Raw genomic sequence first — 22022 nt, 5'->3', positions numbered from 1 at the left:
TTTTTCCACATATTCGATCTCGTAATCCACATAGGTCAAGCATTTCTTCCCTCACTTGAAGGTATGAAGTTACATATCGAACCCAATATATCAACTGTGCAGTGTTGCTAACATCTGTTGACTCATCTAGTACTAAAGAAAAAGAAAATCAGTTGCTTGAACAACTAAAAGACTGTTTGTACATGTCTTTCACTAACTCTAGCATTCTGCGGACAATTGTTCTTCGACTTAATTGCAAATTATTTACATTTTGAAAAATGTCATCTTTTATTTTTGAATCATAATTCTCCAAAAGAGTTTCATTGACCACAATCAATATTTTTTACTAGTTCAGAATCAGAAATTTTTTTTTTTTAACTAGAGTCCAAGCTACTTTATAGCTAGCTAACGTAACTAGCTCTATAAATGATAAAAATCTTTTTAGGCCTCCATTTTGTTCATGAAGTTGTGTTTTCAGACAGCTAATTTCATTCATACGATTTTTACTATCAACTGGAAATTTTACATCAAATTCGTTGTGAAAATTGTTAAAGTGTTGCTTAAGGTTGTATACTTTATTATTCCTAAAACCTTTGAAGTAAATAATAATAGTGTGTATTTTGTGTAACAATCACTGCAAATTTCAACTCCCAACTTTCATTAAATTGTCGTTTCACATTTTTCCATTCTCTTTTCGTCAGTAATACCAGAATCAATTAAATTGTCTTTATTTTCTAAGTGTTCACCATCATCTGGATTCTTTCATTTTCGAATTATCCACTTATCCGCATTATGTGATTAAAAACAAAATATATTGAAAGTTGGACAATAAAAATACGTTTGCAAGCGCATGCAAAACGCATATCGATAACAAACATCTAAACCAGACTGACGTTACAAAATAGGCGGAGTCTGTGGCAGTGATGAAGCGCGCGACATTGGCGATGGCGTGAGGCATGCAGTTGCTAACTGCCAAATCTGCGATAAAAAATAATTAAGTGATGGAAAAAGTTGATTCCTAAACTCGAGCTGACCACAATTGCGCTATCCACTGGACTAGAAGAAAAGTAAGCCAGTCAACCCCACCCACCACCAGAACTTTTGGGTCAATCTTTTATCAACGTATAGTGGAATTGACCAACACTTTATAACGTCTTGTCGGCTAAAAGAGCGAGTGTGTTGAGTGGGACGGGGACTGACAGTCAAGCGCCATAACCTCCTATTAAAAAATTACATCATACACGTTTTGTGGTAAGTTGAAAGTGAATCTATCTTTTCAATATTTTCGCTAAGTCCCAAGCGATTTAAAACTGAAGTTTAAGAACACGTTCTCCCGGAAAACTAGAAAGGAAATTTGTGCCTGTTTTGGTACAGTAAGGTACAAGTTAGGGGAAAGATACAATACAAGCGATTTTGAAAATAAACCCATTTAACGTTAACTTGCATTATTTGTATTCTCAACCTTAATCGCTTTATCTTGTCATTTCTATTTTTTTATTTCCAGCCACCTAACTTATCCGTTTATACAAAGTCACTTTTTTCGATCAAAACTTAGTCCAAGTTAAATTTTACATCTAACAAAACTTACGAAAGTTGCTGAAATAAGCACGAGCCATTCTATATTGGCGATAGAATTCCCGATACCCCTGTTCTAGCAACTATGTATAAAATAGTAGAAGACTACACTAAAAATAAACAAAATCACCACATAGAATATCACTTTTAAAAGAGTAGAATAAATTTCATACCAATAACTCGTTCTTTTCAAATGGCTCCTCCTTGTCGGCTAGATATGCTGCAGAAAACCCTTTACTGTTAATGGTATCGTCCGACCGGAATTTCAACAGAAGAATGTTGCTTGTGGACAAAAATTCTCTCGGTATCTAGCAAGAAATTAAACGAAGTAAAAAATCTTAAAATATATTTTGCAATGATCATCTCCCCTTCCCCATTTTTTAACCTCTACATATTTTCTCATTTTTGAGTAAATATACGATTTGTCAACGAAACACAATACAATTGTTTTCAGTCTTGCTTTATCAGTTTGCAACCCAACAAGGTTTCTTGACCCCCCAAATACAAGTTACGTTTCAATTACCCTTAGAATCTTCACTCACCCAACCTAATGATATTATTTACCATATCTGTGTTTCTCTCATTTTTAAGTAGATATTCATGCATTACAAAGCTCAGAAAAAAAGTGCACGAATTCTGCGTATACTGTACAATAATTTGGAATTAAGCTTTTGCTCAAGGGTAGAGAAACATCGACAACATTTATTCAATTAGAATTTGCGCAAAAATCTCATAAGCTACATGTTCATAGCCTTCCCTAACTTTGAGCCAGATTGTCAACTTCTCTCACTGTCATGCTTATAAACATTCAATGTGCGGAACGCGTTTTCACATCAATACGTGAATTATGACTGAATATTCATAGTTTAGCGCCACATTCTCGGGAGTTTCTCGTGCAAGGTTGCAGCCTTTAACTAGTGTCTAGTTAATTAACACTAAGCCTGATATGTGCCCTTTGGTCACTTCCATTTTCCTGGTAATTAGATACAAAGCTCATGGAACTTTAACCATAGTTTTTGAAATAGCATTAAAAAGTATGATATTTACGGTAATATGTTTTTCCTAAAGAAAAACTTCCAAGAAAAAAAATATTAAACTTACTTTATTTCCACAAAACCGACCGAGTTTCGGTGCAGAGCCATCATATCCGTCATATATTTCCACGTAGTCATAACCACAGGATTGTTCTTGCTCTACTTGGAAAGTCATGAATCTCAGTCGTACGAATGCTCCGTCCTCAGCTTCTATGATCCAATCACATTCTTCTTTGTTGTCATAGTTTTTATCACCGTATTTTGAATGAGAATATAAGTGATCCACAGAATATGACGCCGTCAAACGACCACCACAAACTAAAGAAAATAACAAAAGGTTGCTATTGTGTGGTTGTACAGACTGTTAATATATCTTTAGAATTTTGAATAATTCCACCCATGTGTGTGTGTGTGTGTGTGTGTGTGTGTGTGTTCCACTTTCCACGTTTTCAAGTTTGGTAACACGTGATCACAAAATGTTGATGCAAATAATAGAAATTAACCATTGGAGAAACTGAAACCAAAACTTATTTTAGAAACAGAAAAGCTGTAAACGTCGGTTTGATTATACTGGAAACCAAATTTGCTGATCTAACAAATTTTATTATAAATGTTTGTACTGCTACCTATTACCAGAGTTAGAGTTGTAATATTAGACTTATTCTGCTTCGCGACAAACTAGGATATTATTCAGCGTTATTCATCCACTCCGAAGTGAAATATGTAAATTTTGTTTGGATATCTTTTTATTTTCAGTTCTTGCAGCATATCTAGCCATATAGTGGAAAACTGTGGAAAATTATGTCGATACACTCATTCTGTTAATATAGAATTTCATGATTATCAAAGATGTAAATACGACCAGAGTTGAAAGCTTTGAATTTCAAAATATTAGCACGAACAGAGGATACATAATACACTCAAAGAGATACAATAATTTTACCACACATTTAGGTGTTTATAGTTATATAAATACGTAGCTAGAACATTATAAACCCGATTTAAGTGTGTCTATAAATTTTATTTTTACAATACAGGCGTATCCACAAAAGCGTTTTCTTGATTGCTTTCTCGAGCGCGTTGTAAAATTTAAATTATTTTATTTTTACAGTTTTTTTTTATCCAAATTATAGGCTAGAATAAAGCAGGATGTTAAATTTTACATGACTGTTTTAATTCTGCTGAGATACAAATTATATTATTTAACAAACTTAAATGTATTTTTTAAGCACATACCTGTGTAGTGTGTGCCTTTAAAACCTTTCCTTTGTACAGATGTATCAGATGTAAAAGTCATGTACATTCGGTTAGAGGAAGCTAATATAGGATGTGGAACTTTGCTGCCACAGAAACGGCCCAAGATCGAAGCATCTGTAGTTTCTCCGTCGTAAAGGACGACATGGTCGTACGTGCATTCCTGGTGAGGCTCCAACTCAAAGTCGTTGAAAACCTTAGTAGCAACAAGGACAAAAGTGGGTGAGAGGGTATTTGAACAATATGGTTTTGAAGCTAAAACAGCATGTAATTAAGTTTTGTCCTATTGTAATACCATAAAGCTTCGATTTCTTTCGGATCCACTGCTTTACCATGTCGTATGTATATCACGACTACTTACCGTGGTTCTATCTTGGGGCAGAAATACTATGTACAAGAATAACGGGAACAAAACTGGGCGAAGATTAAACTACAAAACGCAGCCCTGGACTTCAGGTGGTATTTATACACTAAAAGCAAAGTTACGAGTGTTTATCTGGTAAGAGGGTACACAACTGTAACAATTCACACAGACGGTTGTTCGTTTGGAAATAAGCACAATGGGCCTATCCGTGCTCTGCCCATCACGGGTATCGAAACCCGGTGCAAGTCCGCACACATACCGTTATGCCACTAAGGTTCACGCAGAGGTACTGATTACTTAACAAACATGATCTCCCCCTCTTATTGGCTCAGCGGTAAGTCTTATGTCGTTACAAAGATTATTCTCATACCTGTAGTGGGCAGAGCACAGGTAGCCCATCGTGTAGCTCTGAACTTAACAGTAAACAAGTTAGCCAATATTACCTCAATAATGCTCTCCATATTGTTTTAGTCGAGTTGAATAAGTGTAAATTAACTTTTACCTGTAATTTAAAGAGTAAGCTGTAAACCTGAAAAAACAGTAGACTAGTCATTAATTTTTAAAGAACACGCCGGTTGAAGAAACACAGCAAAAACTATAAAAAAACTATTTACCTCAAAGTAAATGAATAGCCGCATGCTGTAAAAGGCAAAATGCACAGTCACAGCACAGCGTATGTTGAACGTTTCGTACATGGATATGTGTGAATAAACACATTCAGTTGGATGCTGATATTTTATTGAATTTTGCGAAAAGCTAATCCAATATTACCTTCGTTACTTATTCATAAAGTGATAGGTTAGACGGAAATATTCAGCATCAACCACCGCAATTAAAAGGTTGTTCTAATCAAATAGTAGGATTTGACTGTCACTCTTGTTACGCATCTACAGCTCCATAATGAAGAGAGCGATTTTATTTATTTTCTTTGCGATAGCGGTGGATTGAAGATGAAATCTGGAATGGACTTTACATCAACCAGTGGTCCATACCTGGTCCATTTACTTTTAGTGTACAATGGTAAGCTTCTGTTACCAAGAGATGGCGTTGTTAAATAATTATTCAAAGAACAGTCTACGAGAATTCAAAATTTACATGGTATTCAAGCTTATAAATATTTCCTTTGACAATTCCGAAAAAAAATTTAATAAGATGCTTATTACGAGGCAAATGTACACTTTACACACACATCTAAGTAAATGAGTAGATATAATAGTTGTGTTATATAATCGTAGAAATCGAGTGTGGTTAAACATCTATTATTATTATTATTCAGAGCAATTACTTGTAGGTGGTAAAATACCATACTACAACAGGCTTAGTTGTGGGGTGGGTTCTAGCGCCCTAGCCCAGAGGCTTCTTTTTGATTTTCCTTTTCAGTCGTTTCGGTTTTCATCTTCGCTTTCAGATTGTCTGATAGAAAGGATATCTCCCCCAACACGCTTTCTGGAGCTATGGCAGTAGAACTTTTTCTTTAAGATGACTACCATTCATAAAGAGAACATAAAAGGTACATTTTATTTGTTGTTTGGTTCTTTTATATTGTGTTTATTGCTAATGCAATAATGGATCAGTTTTAATATTTTTGTACAAACTTGGGATTCTGTTTTTGCTAAACATTTTGGACTTTAAAAAAAGTATCTTCAATATTTGTCTTAATTTGGCTTTTAAATATTGAGTTCATGTATGTGCATAGATTAATATCTTTATATTTTAAACTAGAGTACTTGTGAATTTCAAAAGGCAACTTTGTTTTCCAATTAAGATACTATGCGCGTACTAGATTTCTTAATTTTAAAAACATTAGTAAGAATTAACCTAGAAAACGCTGTTTTTTTTATGTATATTTATTACTAGTGTTAACAATAGGATTTATTTATTTACTGTGCTTCCTACCGACACTTCTTTATGCATCTCTGTTTGGCTTGTTACCCACATACACAGGTATATATTAAAGAATACCCACAGAACAGTCTGGTGAGATGGTAGACATCAACTGCAGTGACGTTGAAATATCAATTCTACTTAAATTTAATTTCTTTATTCAGTATATTATATTAATACTTATACCTCAGAAATTAAAATATTGAAGTAAAATTAAATTTAAAACACATTTAGAAATACACAGATAATATAGATAAACACAAATACGAATACAAAATGATATAAACAGATACCAGTTTGACCCTGTGTCCTGGCGTGGCAGTGAACAACCATGTACATTCTTTCTTATTTGGATAATAGTCTGGATAGTTAGGGCTAGCGATTTCTCCAACTGGAGCAGTGACGTGATGCAAACAACTTCCTAATGTAAAAAATAGAAACAGAGCTAGTGCCTAATTATTATTCTGTCTAGGCACGAAACGTTCACATTAATTTAGAAGTACAAGCTACTTTGTTCTTGTTTATGAAAGTATAACATGAACTTACCTTCTTTACAGTAATGTTTATTTTCATGAAGGACAAAACCGTTCTGACAAGAACACATGTAGCTTCCTATCGTATTCTTACAGATGTGTTGACAACCTCCGTTATTCGTGGCACATTCATCACGGTCTGTTATATAAATTTGAGAGAAACGTTAATAAGTAGAAGCTACCATTATAGTAAGGTCACAAATATTACAAGGGATAAAGATTTTGTACCTACGACATTTCAAAATCATGTGTTTATTATGAAAACGCTTCTAACTTTTTTTTTTTTTGCCTTTATTAAGTTGCTTTCTGGTCTAAATTGTTATTTGTAATTTCATATGTAAAAAACTAAATTTAAATTTCTCAACATCATTTTAACCCCATGCATAAAATAGTAATTACACTGACGCATAACGTGACGAGTACGGAACGTATACTCCAGTAATCAAATGTCAAAGGAGCAAACCTACTTGAGAGTCAAAAGGTATTTCCCAGGACGCGACATTAAGATTATGGTGGAAATATTAAATTAGTAGCAATTCAAACAGGTTATAATTAAGCGTTTAAAAAAAAACAAAGTGAACACAGTTATTGGATGTTTTGAATAAGTTTCCGAAACAAGGTTAAGCCAATAAAACCTGAAAATAGTTTTGCTCTAATTTAAACCACTTTCTCTCGAGGTAAAACGAGATGTTTTTTTTTTATCCAAGATTTATAAATAGTGACATTTGTTAATGTTGTGCAAAAAGACTATAATCTAAAAGATCTAAGCAAAGAAATAAGTGCACAATAAAGTAAGCAGGTCCTGCTTATTTTATCTGTCAATAAATAAGACCAACTTCTCACTGTCATTGGTTAAAAATCTTTATTCTTCCAATGTTGTTTCTTTAAGAAATGACAATTGCGATTGGAGTATAATTTTGCTGTTTCTTTTGGGAATTGATGTCCATTTCCGTTATTTCTTATATATCTTGGAAATTCAATTAAAACAGATAATGAAAATGTACAGTTAACTAACAAAAAATTTAATATTTCATACACTGAGGCCAGCGTGTGGCAGAAGTTAGAACTTTACTTCTTTGGGCTAATTTCAAAGAACTCAAAAGAAAAATAAATCATGGTACCCGTGAAAAACACGGCAGCAAATCCACTCTTCTGGACTGAATTATCAGAATTGAACTCGATTCGAAGATTATTTCCTTCCGATGTGATTACCGGCGGTAATCGTGAGCCACAAAAGACGCCATGTTTTCTAACACTATTTCCACTCTTCTTACTTTGGATATCGAGACTGTCGTATTTGCAGTCTTGCTGAAATAAAACCAACACCGCAAGGAGCTGTGATTAAAAATGGCACTGAAAGAAGATTCATTAGATCAGTGTTGGCACCACCTGGGAGTTCCAGAAGGATTGCTAAAAATCTATTATTGTTAATATTAATATTCCATTTTAATAATAAAAAGAATCTGCTTGTACTTCATTCACAGTGGAGTTCATTGCGTCGTTGATTGTATTTATATTTTAGGATCTGGTGTAATAAATAAAAGATGGAAATGGGCACAATTTATGCAAACTGACAAAAAAAAGGGGATTCGTGACAGATTAAAGTTTAAGAACAACAGCAGATTACGAACACAAGAGCATAAAATACACCACAACATATACAATAGAGGAACCACACTAATCAAAATGGACATTGCAAAAATCCATGTAAAAATATGTTATGAGAAGAGCAAAACAGTCAGGTGAGGCACTAATGGCATCCAACATTGATAAAATATGCATTATCGAAGCTATACGTCAGTCACATCATATCACTCAGATCAGGTACGTTAGGGAGGCCAGGCAATCGAAGTAGATAGAGTAAAGATAATATTATACTTACATTGTTTCCCTCCAAATCAAAATGAGTGAAATTCACAGTAATTCGAAACTGAGGAAGAGCAATGATTTCCCAGACGCACTTCTTATTCGGGGGGTAGAGGTCTGGAAAGGATGGGCTAATAATGGTTCCATTGGCTACCTCGATAGTACCACCACAAGCATCTACATATGTTACAGAATACCGTTAATATACATATACCAGTTAAATGATTAATGCTTTTACATTTTTGCATATCGATGCCTTTATATTTCTTTACTAACTCTTAGTATTTATGACTATTCTAGTCAATAATATCTTTAAAAGAAATTTAAAACATGTATATTGGGAAATGAATATTTTCTATCCGATACACTTCAATTTTAACTGGTAGTACAATTTCAGCCGTAAATGTCTGCTTTTTAATTTCGCGTAAATCTACACGAGAGCTATCCACGCTAGCCGTCCCTAATTTAGCAGTGTAAGTCTAGAGAGAAAGCAGTTAGTCATCACCATTCACCGTCAACTCTTGAGCTACACTTTTACCAATGAATAATGGGATTAACTATAACATTATAACGTCCCCACGACTGCAAGGGCAAGCATGTTTGGTATGACGGGGATTCGAACCCGCGACCCTCAGATTACGGGTCGAACGTCTTAACCCACCTGACCATGCCAAGCCCCGTACATGTTTAATTCTATGACATAAGGCAGGTTATTCAGATGATTGAAAACAAAAATAAAACGTTTTTTTGTCTAAAAAAACCACTCGAAAATTGTACTTTATTTCTTTTGAAACAAATTTTATATCTATAGCATTCAATTCCGTTACAATTTTCCAGGAATGATGAATGATTAAATTCAACCAATAAAATAAAAAACAAAACAATAAATCAGGCTTAAACCCAGTTTATTATTTGGGTTAATAAATTCCGAACTTGTGATAAATGCTGCACAAATATAAAAGTTTTACCTTCACACATTTTCCCGTCAGAATGAAGTTCGTAGCCAATTTTGCATTCGCACCTGAATCCTCCCATTGTGTTCACACAAATGTGTTCACAGCCATGGTTCTTTCCGGAACACTCATCATATTCTGTTTATCGTAGACAGAAAACAATGACTTCCTAACCTACACTTATAAAAACAACTTTCGTGATGTATTAATCTCTCAGGATAAAAACATAGATTAACTATGTACTGTAAACTTTGTAAAATACTTTGGACTGATGTGTGCACTTACAAGACTGCACCTTATTAACCAGCATAAAATAAGCACAATATAATTAAACATCTGTGAATGGTACTTAGTAATTGTGTACCAGTAAAACCAACCACATTCAATCGATCCTAAAAAAAGATACACAGCATCTACAAACACCACGTATAAAGATATTAGCAGTTTTACTTTTATCCCAATTTCAAAACGGCAGTGGTTCGTATCAGTGTGACAATCTTTTAATTTTTTAATGTTTGTCATATGGTAATGATCGTCTCACAGGTACATTTGCGATCATATTTAGAGTTCAATAAAAAACAAACAGTATAATAGCTAGCTGTACAAATACTTGCATGTTATCAATAGACAATAATCAAGTATTGGTAGAGATTATTTCAAATAAGTAAATGAGGAACTAAAGCAAGGCTGAACCAAGTGCATATCATAAAAAAACAAGTATTTACTTAGAATTTAACAGAGCACGAACATAAAACCTTACAAAGCCTTAAAATAAGGCTTGGAAACAAAGCAGGTCATGAAAGCAGAAATAATTGAATTTAATGTTTAAATTTGAAAATACACGACTGAACTGACTAAAGTTATAGATAAACAGGGCAACAAGAAAAGATGTTTTCACCTGTACTGAAACCAAGGGCATAGACTCCGAGTATAGCTTTAAGAAAACGTACAACAGAAAGGTAGATCCATGGATATACCATGGACACCATGTACTTCCAAATGACTTCACCACCCTCATGAAAACAGGGACACGTCTTGTGATAAACACAGGAACTATGAATATTACCATTTTATGACGACGTGAAACGCATTTGACGTACATCTGTATTCTTCAAACCGCTGGGTATGACTATTGAAGTCTGTATTGCAATAACGTACACAACAACGTTTCGCCTTTCGTAGGTTATTGTTGTGCGCGTGTAGGTGTACAGACACGTGAAGATGGCCTAAGAAGGTCGAAACGTTGTTTTGTACTGTATTTCAATTGAAGTTTTAATACCCATACCAGCTATCTTGAGAATACATTATTACTATTTAGTACATTTATGTAATTAACGCAATATCGGAATGTGAAGCTATGGTATCGCAATAAAGTCTAAATGATTCGTACAACGAAAAACTTCTAAAACGTTTCTGATCGTGTTGGGAGTGTGCTAAAACAGTGTTAAGTACATTAAAAAATCTTGTATTCAGGCATTTAGCAATAATGAACTTACCTTCTTTAAAAGGTGTTTGTATCGGTACATAAAACAAACCTTTTACAAAATTAGCAGAAAATCCCGCTTTTTCCACAGATCCATCAGACACAAACTTAACCAACATCTTATTTTTCGTGGAGCGAACTTCGACTGGAATTTTGTAACCACAGAATCTTCCCAGTAGAGGGCTAGCAACATCATGACCATCGTGTATTTCCACATAGTCATAGACACAGTTGTCATGATTTTCAATCTACACCGAGTAAAGAAAAAGAACAATGCTGTTTAACAACGTAAAATAAAAATGCTGCTAAACGATATTTAAAGCCATTTTGTTTTTATATGTAAATGTGAACGTGTTTCTCAGCGATATTTTCTTTGGCCAGCACTATGTCATCACCCTTGAATTTCTTATGGCAAAGAACTAAAGGTTTAGCGCTGCATATAAATCGAACCTAAACATTATTTACAAACTAACCTATTACTTGACTATGATTTCTTGTGAAATTACTTTATACCGTCTCTCCTCCCATATAGCATCACGTATATTAAAAGTGAATCTTGCAATAATTTACCTCAAAGGACTGGAACTCAAAGGCCACTTGATAGGTTTCAGGAACGCTTATCTTCCATTCGCATGCCGTGTGGGGTCGATAATCTTCGGGATAGTTTGGACTCTGCAAGACACCTTTCTCCATGATTACGTCACCACCACAAATTGCTAGAAGTCAAAAGTCAAAAGTGTCCAACTTATTTTTAACTATATCGTAGTCTCTTTTCAATACCAATCAATATAGAATACTTACACTAAATATGAAAAAAACAGGGCCAAGTCTACGGAGTTTGTTTTTCGTGCTTTGCTAGAAGATAATTTTAATTATAGATTACAAGCTCCAAAGGCTTCAAAAGATCTCCATTTTTCATCGTCCTATGGTAGCCAAACGTATGCAAATAAATTACTGAAAAGTCAAATCTGTTAACAAGACAAAACAATTACTTTCAGTTCAATAGGTACTAATTACCTTACAGCCATATGACCTAGAAATACAGTTCTAATTGGCAGCAATCCCAAAATCATTCACTACACCGTCTACTAGCAAACCTGTAGCACTCTTTTACCACAACTGTCTACTATACACTTCGGTAGCAGTCGTCTTGAATATAGTATGAATAAACTTTAACGTAAACAACTTCATTTATCTGGGTGGAGAAGCAATATCTTCAGATGTTACAACTTACTATTTTCATTACATCTGTGTACATTTCCTGATGTTAACTGTTACAACCCACTCGTGATCGCTTTAAATGTATACCTTAAAGAATCTTTTTAGTAATCATTAAGTTATCTCTTTACTCTGGTGGTACTATTAAACCACACTTACTTTAAGCTGTCTTTGTTGGGTTGTTGACCTGATCTTCCAACGAAAATATAGGATTATCATCTATCATGAGCGACTGATGGATATTAGAAAAGTAGCCTTTCTGTGCCCAGTTACACATGTATTTTTTCTTTAAGCTACTTTTTTCTTATTCTTGCTCCTTTTATTCAGATAAGAGTTTAGTTCATGATGTTCTTCTATATCAAGTGTTATTACAGCTGGCATCCAGTATAATTAGCTCATTTCCAGTCTATGGTTTTAGTAGTTAGGTTGAGTAAAGTGAAAATAAAAACGTTAGGTGCTTTTGTTATATTCAACTCTTGTGTATGCTGTTCATTTGCGTTTTCGTTGACGTTATTGCAATTCTTGTGAAACTGTCATCGTTGATTCAGACCACACGAAAGAACCATACTGCCAATAACACTGAATTACCACTTAACTACTAAATACTGTTATCATCTGTTTACTGTATTGATATTATGTTTTATTCACTAAGTCTTATTTTTTTAAGAGGTACAAAGATGACTTCAGTTTCTTACAGTAACTCTCGTAGCAATCTTGTGTGTGCGCGCGCGTGAGAGAGATAATTGCATTTTCATTGTTTTAGGTATACCAATTAGTTTATTACTTATCTTTTGTTACAGTAGTTTGTTATCACAAAAAGTAAGCTATGTTTCTTACTACATTTACTTTTTATTTTTGATACATTTGTTACTACGAGTAAGTTTCCCTTGTGCTACGCCCCCTAGTGGCGCAGCGGCATGTCTGCGGGACTCACAATCCTAGAATCTGGATTTTGTTACCCGTGGTGGGCAGAGCACAGATAGCCCATTGTGTAGCTTTGTGCTTAATTACAAACAACTCTTGTCCTGCATAAGGTTACGTTTGTTAGTAGAGGTAAGTTTTTCATCGTTTTACGCAGTCTTTTTATAAACTGATTCATTGTGTTAACTGTTTCTTATTCTACACCTACTTTTCCTTGCTTTAGTGTCGACAAGTGTTTTGTTTGTGTAATTCTTTGGTGAAACTGAATCAACAGGTTAACTAATACGACTACAATAACAAATATTTGATAATTTCTTTGTAGAGCACGATATAATTAAATTCGGTCAAAGACTAAACCACAACAATTAACAAAAGCACTGTTTCATTATAACAAAGTAACATCAGTGAAAACTGCTCATCTTTGTGTATCATTGGCTTTTCCGCCTTAAGAGCAATACAAAGAAACTTAAACACCGATATTACCTTGACTAAAACTAAAACTGTTAAGTTTCATTTGTCATTATATAAGACCAATTGATAGTAAACTGGAATACTCTGGATAAATCATTCGAAACCATTTTGATAACATGACCAGAAGAAATGCCATGAGAGAAGATACAAATGTTCATAGTCCTAGTTGCGCGTAACAAGGTTACCACAAATAAAGGCTAAACACATCCTGTTTATGTAAAACATCTGGATAAACACAGGTATCAGTACTGGTATTAGGTCGTGTTGTCGGTTTTTATAAGCATATACTCGAATAAAAGATACTTATGTTTCGTAATATTTATACATTACAATGCACAAGTTTTTAGTTATGGATTTTTACGTCGTTTACAACGTTTTTTTCTTTTCTTATAGAGCAGTTAATAATTGTGACAAGTGAATAAATACTGGTTTGATTTGTATTTTGCTCCAGTCTGCACGACGATTATCTATGCTCGTCGTCCCTAAATTAGCAGTGATAAAACTAGAAGAAAAGCAGATAGTCAACATACCCATCGCCAACTCTTGTGCTACTCTTGCTATCAACAGTGGGACTGGCCGTCATATTCTAAATCCCAAAGCTGAAAAGGCGAGTATGTTTAGAGACGGGGATTCGAACCCGCAAGCTTCAGATTACGAATATAACGCTTTAAAAAAACAAGGCCGCGGCAGAGAGAGAGAGACGTTAGAGAAATACAAATGCCATAAATTTTTGACATGCTTTTTTGTACCCTTCAAATCTCAAAAGCAACAAATTTTTTTCCAAATTCAGTCTATCACAGCTGGACTAGACCATAATAGTTACACTCATTACTTTTGCATTATTTCTAAGTGAGTAAATACACGAATTGCCAAACTGTCTTTTGCTGAAGCATTTGTTATGTTTGAGGTTCCAGAAACAGGAACCTTAAACAATTTAGATATACTGATAACAAACATTATTTGATACGTTTATAACTATCTCAAAACATTTTGTTCATTACAGTACACACACTTTAACGTTTCATTGAGTCAACTACCATGGAAAGCAAAGAAAGTAATGGCAAAATAGAAAGTGTACTTTCGAAACGAAATGTAATTTATCACATTGTAAGCAAGAACTAAAAATTAGCTGTAATGACACCAAACATCATAATTTTGAAATACAACTACGCATTCTATCTCGAGGTTGAAAGTGTTAATAAGTGTGATAATGTGCTAATTCGAGTACAATGGAAATCTAACATAACCTACTTGCATTCCAAGGGCAAGAAACTAATAAAGTAACACTGCGTTATGCTCAAATAGAAATTTGATACAATGATTAAAAAATAAGAACGAAAACTCGCTACAATATTCCTTTTTTTTTTTGTTTGTTTTTTTAAATTATAAATTAAACATAATAATCGATAAGAAAATTTGGACAATTAATAAAAAAACTCTTAAGCCTTATTATCATCACCAGTTAGATATATGCATTATAATTTTAAAGTATTCAGTCAAGCTTTTGCTATTAACAGCGCAACCATAACAGTTATCTTATTGTTTCAGGTGAATATTCACCTGAAACAAACAAGCCTATACTACTTTAACAACAGAGATTCGCTTTCCTAGATGATTGGTCTTTTGAAGACTTTGCGAGGTCTCAAGGTAATATCCTTGGCAAAGAAAGTTAATGTTGAGTTTTGTTGCAGCTGAACATTCTGGGTATGCTATATTAGTCAAATATGAATCATTGGACGAATTTTGTGAAAAAGTCACGGTTGGTGCGTTTCATAGGCTAAGTGATACTATCATGAAGGAAACGATGTGCTCGCAATAGTTAAAGTAATCAAAATTGCATCAATATTACATTAACAACTAATAATATGTAACAGCTCTTAAATAATAAAAAAAGGCAGAAAATTAATCAAGCATGCAAGTTCGAGAGATTCAACCAACTTGAGAAAGCTTAGGTTGAAAATAAAAACACACAAGTTACGTGTCTTGCTATTTAACGAAATTCAATAGAATAAGCACATCGTCATTTGGTGACAAATATGTAAACTAGCAAACATTTTAAATGATTACTCACTCACTATTAGGCAAAATTAGTGTAGGAAATACAGTAATTTGTGAATTATGAGGAAGACAATCACAGACACACATACTGCCAGTGTTTACTAAAGAAAGGATCGATCTCGACATTAAAATGCTGATGAGATTACAGTCAATCTATACCCTAGAGTGTTTCACTTCACTGGGTATGTTTTCATAGTTGTTCAACGTTGGCTTTTATGGAGTACTGTGACGGTTCTGGTCCAGTTGACCCATGATTGTGCCAGTATTAACGGATTAGCTTCCACATTACTAGTATCAACTGTAAATATTTAACAGCTTCCGATGTATAACAAAAAATAACTTTACTTTAAGATACAACTGTGGGTACATCGTTCTATACAGTTACGAGCAAGAAACCAGAACGTGACGGACAAAATATATCTTAAACTTTCAGTTACAAAATGACCAAATGCTTTATATTTCAGCACTTCTATCAAGTCACTGGCGTTATCTCTTTATCAAATTGTTAAAGTTAACTTAAATCCAAATTCACAAAATTCGGATATGAAAATACTGATGATGTTCAGATGACAAATATAGACTTAAACGTGTCCAGTATTGTTACTGTATCACTAGAATTAAAAGATTAAAAATATTTTGTCCTGCATTACAAAATTATGGACTTATGGTTCACAACCAGTCGCCTCTAAATGCAATTGGACAAAAGATTTATCGGTCAGGAAAGCGTATTTTTGTTAGAACGAACTACAGTATTATAGACCAATTATACAAATCCATATTGCACTGTATGAAGTGCTAAAAAAACAGACAAAGGTAAACAACCGATTTATTTTCTTTATTCCTCTACCAAGACTGTCTAATAATGAACTTCTATAATTCAATACAATCGATAAAGTGAGCAGGAATATACCTCTTCGTTGAAGAAACTATTGATAAAGGTGAGTGTATTGTGTGAAATAAGTCTGAACATGAATACAGAACTCAACACAATGTGTAAATGAAGTGGAAGTGGCTATGACATAAGTAGGAATAATTCACTATTATGAACACACTGATTACTATCCCATTACCATGCTGCCAAAAAGATACAATGCTCTTCCCCTTACTATAGCACGTATGACTCAATCCGTCACTATGCTGCAAGAAAAATACGAGTTCTACTTACGATACGTAAGACTGCATACGTCAAACAAGTATGATATTGCGTCAGCAGAATGGTATATACTACAGAAAGATGGGTTTGCCCAGTATTTAAAACATTTCAGTATTCCAAAGTAACAGAATAACATGCGGCAGTTTTAGAAAAGATTTGTAGTTTGATGAATAGCAGGGCAGAAATTAATGAAACAATAGTACCACGAATCACCGTTTACCAAAAAACCATACAGGCTTTTCGTTAACAAAAGGTTCTTTGATGCAACACTGTAAAAAAGTGCAGTACCATGAATTATACATGTAATGCTACACCATGCTATCAAAACTAAATTGCCAAGTTCCAATCACTGAAATTGGGAGAAACGACGTTAATGAAACGTACAAATGAGCTTCCCTTTATGATATCTAAGTTATACTACGAGTTAAGTGTCATGTAAGTGTACGTTGACTGGTGAAGTATTCCAATCCCTTTTGACTTCTCCAAGTCCTACCACCAGTTAAGCGTCATAAATGTACGTTGGCTGGTGAAATATTCCAACAAATACTGTGAACTGACTCTTTGAGTACATAAAAATTCTGCATGCAACAGTGATGGCCACCATGGAAGTTTAACTTTACAATTAGGAGTTTAGGTTACTAGACCTCATAGTTAAGTAAGTGAACTTTTCGTTAATTTCTTGGTGAATATAATCAGTGATGTGCATTCCAGAGTGCATGTGTATTGATAGGACCAAACATTTTTCTCAACCTAAGTAATATTATAGTTAGAAATATAACATTTCAAAGTTACTTTAAATTACCCGAAGTTCTCCAGAGGGCATGGATGTTATCACTGCTGATTGTTATTACCTATCTTCATCTCTCCTTGTACCAACATTTAGTTTCTTTAATTTAAGGAATTCTGGTGTTTAATTACTAATTTACTTCATAAAACTATCTTGCAGCATTAGCTACGCTGTCGATAGAACGACAAGGTATTTGGATCACAAAATATAGCTAGGTGACAGCAAAGTAACATCACGCACGTGCTCTCTTGCACTTACCTTCGTACAGTGATTTAAAGCCTTTGTGTCCATTCTGATTGGTTGATGTTCGGTAGGTAACTAGCATTCGGTGTCCTGACGTCATGAACTTGATGGGAGCTTTCCTGATGCCGCACAACCGACCTAAAGATTAAAAGGTAAAATAAATTATTTAATATTAACGAAATTATTCTAAAGTACTTCTCATTGCCCTGATGTTTAATTCGTCGCAAAAGGTATTCATATTAAAATCGGGCTCTCTACCCCATAAAATTACTCAGTCATGTAATCGAAACCAAAAAAAAAACACTTTTGAAAAATTAAAATTACTATTGTATAAAAGTCTACACAATATTCAAGTGCCTTCAAGTTGTGAAAGTTGTCACAACATACTTATGGTTTTACCTCACTAAATTTTCAAACTTGTAAATAGAAACTTGTACTAGTTTCCCTTTGTATTTTTAACACCATTTAGTTAATTTAAAAAAAAAAAAAGACTTGTTTTTCTAGGGCGTCTTTCGTTTAATTCATCAGCAATAGCAGTGGCAGAATACGGTCAGTGACCTTTTTATTAGCAACATCCTGATGGTATAAGAGTGGAAGCAGATTAAACAATCTCACATAAGTGCCACTGATTAAAAGACCGAGATTTAACACAAATAAACGCAGTTCGAATACGATTCACTCGCATGACATTGCTCTTCTTGTTACGAAGATTGCATGAAAAAACGTCAGTAACACCTCACATACAAACACATTACTTCATGTCAGAATTATATTTGTACCGATAAAATCCATTGCTAACGTTGGCCAGCAATATAAAAGTTAAATCTGTTATCATTAGACGCTTAGAGCTAGACTTCCGGTAAACCTTGAGGTTTGTGATATATAACAGAACAATTTTTAACCACGTTTTCTAAGTGAAATGAAAAGTGTCATGCTTGGACCATAGTCAGAGTATATAATAATGTTATAAACATACTGGTTCAACATGTAAATGCCGAACTAGAATTTCCAATTGGTCATCTTATCTATAAACTAAGTTCAATAATGAGCAACAGAAAACTAAATTCTCAAAATGTATTGCTAATGATTCCACAGTACATAAATTTTATTTGAAACTGTATCTGAAAAACAATCTCTACAACCAAGATACAGCATTCAAGATTTATTACGTAATAAATAAGCTTGGTATGTCGAGCGAATTCCTCACAAACAACCACACAGTAAAAGTGGCAAAGTAAGCCTAATGGTACGTTGTCACAAGTATATACTTAATAGCATATTAAGCTGTTGGTTGCTGGAAACAGTAGAAAGTGTTTCGTATTATACATATTAGTAAAGAGAGTACTTTAATAATTTGAATTATTTTAAACTATTATAAAATCTCTAATGGCATTCGTACCAAGACATCTGAAATTAACCTATCAGTAACTATCTGTACCCAGACTTACCCAGCAGCGGTGATTTGTACCAGTATCCATCTCGTATTTCTAAGTAATCCGTTCTACATTCCTCGCTCTCAAAAATATCCAAATCCAAGATCTTTAAAATTATTTTTTCTCCCTGAGTGGCTATTATACGCCATTCGCAATGATCGCCCTCTAGCGGCGTTTGTGACTTTGGATACTGTGGAGAGGTAACAGTACCATTCGGTTGTTGTAAAGTTTTTCCACATCCTGAAAAAAATACATGTAAAGATACAGGCAGACAGACAGGTACGTTCATGCTTTTCTTTAAATACATAGTCATGTCTGCTATTTGTAAAGTAAGGAAATTGTGGAGAGATAACGGTACCATTGGTTATTGTAAAGTTCTTCTCATTGTGAAGATGATGTATACACAGAAATATAGGAAGACAGGCAAGTATGCTTTTTTTTTTTAATACATGTTTATGACGAAATGTTGAAAATAAAGGTATTTTACTGATTAGTCAACACTCAAGGTTTGGAACAGATATAAAAACAGACATTTCAAGCGGCATACTTACGTGGACACTTGTACATTACATTTGTCTGAGCGATATCGCCTTTGCTTAAGTGAAGCCTTTGACCGATTTCAGGTCTTTCGTTACTGAAAGGATTCTCCCTAGGAAGAATCGTATCGAGATTTGTACTCATCGAAAACGTGTTTCTGGCATAATGCATGATGCTGCTGTAGTCGTAAGGCAATCCCATAGAGTTCACCTCCGCATCGGAGAGCTTGTCGAAATTATACTGTTGCCCTAAAGGGGGAGAAAAAAAGGAGGCAAAGCAGGTTATACAATAGAAAAAATGGATAAAATAAATAATAAAAATTTAATAAAAAACAAGCATCGTTTTTGGAACACAATTACAGTTTCACTATTTCTATTTTATTTTTAGCTAGTTTTTAAAAGCGAGTCCCAATTTGTTAACCTTAGAGTAATATGTTTTTCCGCGAACGTGTATACGGCATCCAAATCTGTAGGTTTTCGTTTTGTTTTTTTCCAAACAGGATCTCATTAGTCAATACATTCTGTACTCCTAGCCGCCCTCTCAAGAGATATCAATGAAATAAACCTTGAATGAAACAATTCATAGAAAAGGAATGAAACCATGGCAAGCACAACCTTCGTTCCTGTGACCAATTCACATTAACATGAATGGACAGAAAGCATATCTAAACATACAATATTTTTTGTCTTAACATATATTTAATAAGGGCTCTTTATTCTTTATCAAATAGAGATGAATAGAGGAAAATTAAACATTATACATGAACTCACGATACACCGTATCAAAACGTTCTTACCTATTCAACATACATAATACATAATTAAACATCATTTTTATTCTTCACATTTTGCGAGGTAACCCCCCTCTCCTCCAATACAATGATAAACAACAGACTGCGAACCAGGCAATTATTCTTAACAGTGAGGTCAATCAATACAATCTAATTATTGTGTGGTTTAGTAACCTGATGCATTGATGTAAACAATATAAATGCACACAAAACTTACACTATTTAAAATGGTTTTACACATTAATTTCGTTGTTTGCTTTTGACCAGTTCTTAATAATCAATAGCAACGTTAATTTTCAGTAAAAGATCTTATGTTAACAATATACGTTATTTACTAATTACACTCAATGTCAATGATAAAATGTGTAATCTGTTAAGATGTCCTTCTCTGTCGATAATACTGAAAACATGCTACACAGAAAAATATTATTGTAATATGATTGAAGCAGAATGTAAAGATTAGTTTATTTGTTGTACAGATTTCGCGGAAATATGTTGGAGGAACATTAGTGCTAACCGTTCCTAACATGGAGTAGTAGACTAGTGAACACTTCCAGTCTAAAGTTCTTGAGCTACAAGTGCCCATAGAATTGTGGTGTTTGTCAAACTCTTAATACACACAAACAAATTCAAAGTGCGAAACACGACTTTCATTTGGTCTATATAGGGACGCGAACCAAGAACCCTCGGATACATAATCAGGTACCTAATCACGTGGCCTCGCTCGGACCCGTATATAGAACATCATGTAAGAAGTGAAGGAGATCGTACTATTATATATCTAAAGTTCAATAGTTAATAAAGAATTCATTTCAGATATTAACTAATAAATATAATATGCCATTGGTTTCTTGTTGCAAAACTAGACAATGAACTATCTGTACTCTGTCCACTGGAGATATTGTACCCTGGATTTTAACATTGTAAGCCAGTTAACTAACTGTTCAACCGAAAGCTAAGTAATATGTAAAGGTAAATGCATATGCTGATCATTGGAACATCTAAAACATTCTCAGTCCAAGTTTTTATTTTGAGAGGGTCAATATTTTTCCCTTCTACTTCTTATTAAATCATGTCTAATGGTGTCAGTTTGTTTGTCCACTTTCTACACCAACGGGTAAGTAAGTATTAAAACTGTCACCACAGGGCCAAAATAAGACTTTCACAAATTTTATAAACCACTATTCGTTCTCCAGTTTCTAAACTTAAATAGCTTTAACTAAACAGTTTGGGATCGACCAATAAATCATTTGCTATACAGGAATTACGTTTTTTATATTTAAAAGGATGCTGCAATAATTTTACTTCCAGTTAACCTAAAATAGTTCTAATATCAAAAGTATCATTGTTTACTGAACTATCCAAGTTTATCTACAATATCTGTGCAACGATGATTTTTTTTTATCCTACGTTCACTTTAATTTAGCTTTTTTTTTTTACTGTATTCCTACCCACCCATCACTCCCAATTTTCTTAGACACGGACT

The 22022-nt window shown here is 33.9% G+C and overlaps 1 protein-coding gene across 1 annotated transcript in view; it reads right to left on the bottom strand.

Annotated features, from left to right (window-relative positions):
* Positions 1-22022, bottom strand: part of LOC143255930 (tolloid-like protein 1) — a 103170-nt gene that overhangs the window by 55077 nt on the left and 26071 nt on the right. The window contains exons 7-19 of the mRNA XM_076512366.1: positions 19761-19994; positions 19225-19449; positions 17792-17914; positions 11496-11641; positions 10978-11173; positions 9458-9580; positions 8506-8666; positions 7745-7931; positions 6637-6762; positions 6384-6511; positions 3825-4038; positions 2656-2906; positions 1728-1862 (exon numbers count right to left, since the gene is read on the bottom strand). Coding sequence (XP_076368481.1) covers positions 1728-1862; positions 2656-2906; positions 3825-4038; positions 6384-6511; positions 6637-6762; positions 7745-7931; positions 8506-8666; positions 9458-9580; positions 10978-11173; positions 11496-11641; positions 17792-17914; positions 19225-19449; positions 19761-19994 — 2249 coding nt within the window. The remainder of the gene's footprint in view (positions 1-1727; positions 1863-2655; positions 2907-3824; positions 4039-6383; positions 6512-6636; positions 6763-7744; positions 7932-8505; positions 8667-9457; positions 9581-10977; positions 11174-11495; positions 11642-17791; positions 17915-19224; positions 19450-19760; positions 19995-22022) is intronic.

This window comes from Tachypleus tridentatus, chromosome 7 (genome assembly GCF_004210375.1).
Source record: "Tachypleus tridentatus isolate NWPU-2018 chromosome 7, ASM421037v1, whole genome shotgun sequence".
Classification (NCBI taxonomy): Eukaryota; Metazoa; Arthropoda; class Merostomata; order Xiphosura; family Limulidae; genus Tachypleus; species Tachypleus tridentatus.
Note: the sequence above shows the minus strand (reverse complement) of the source record. Positions and strands in the feature narration are given on the sequence as shown.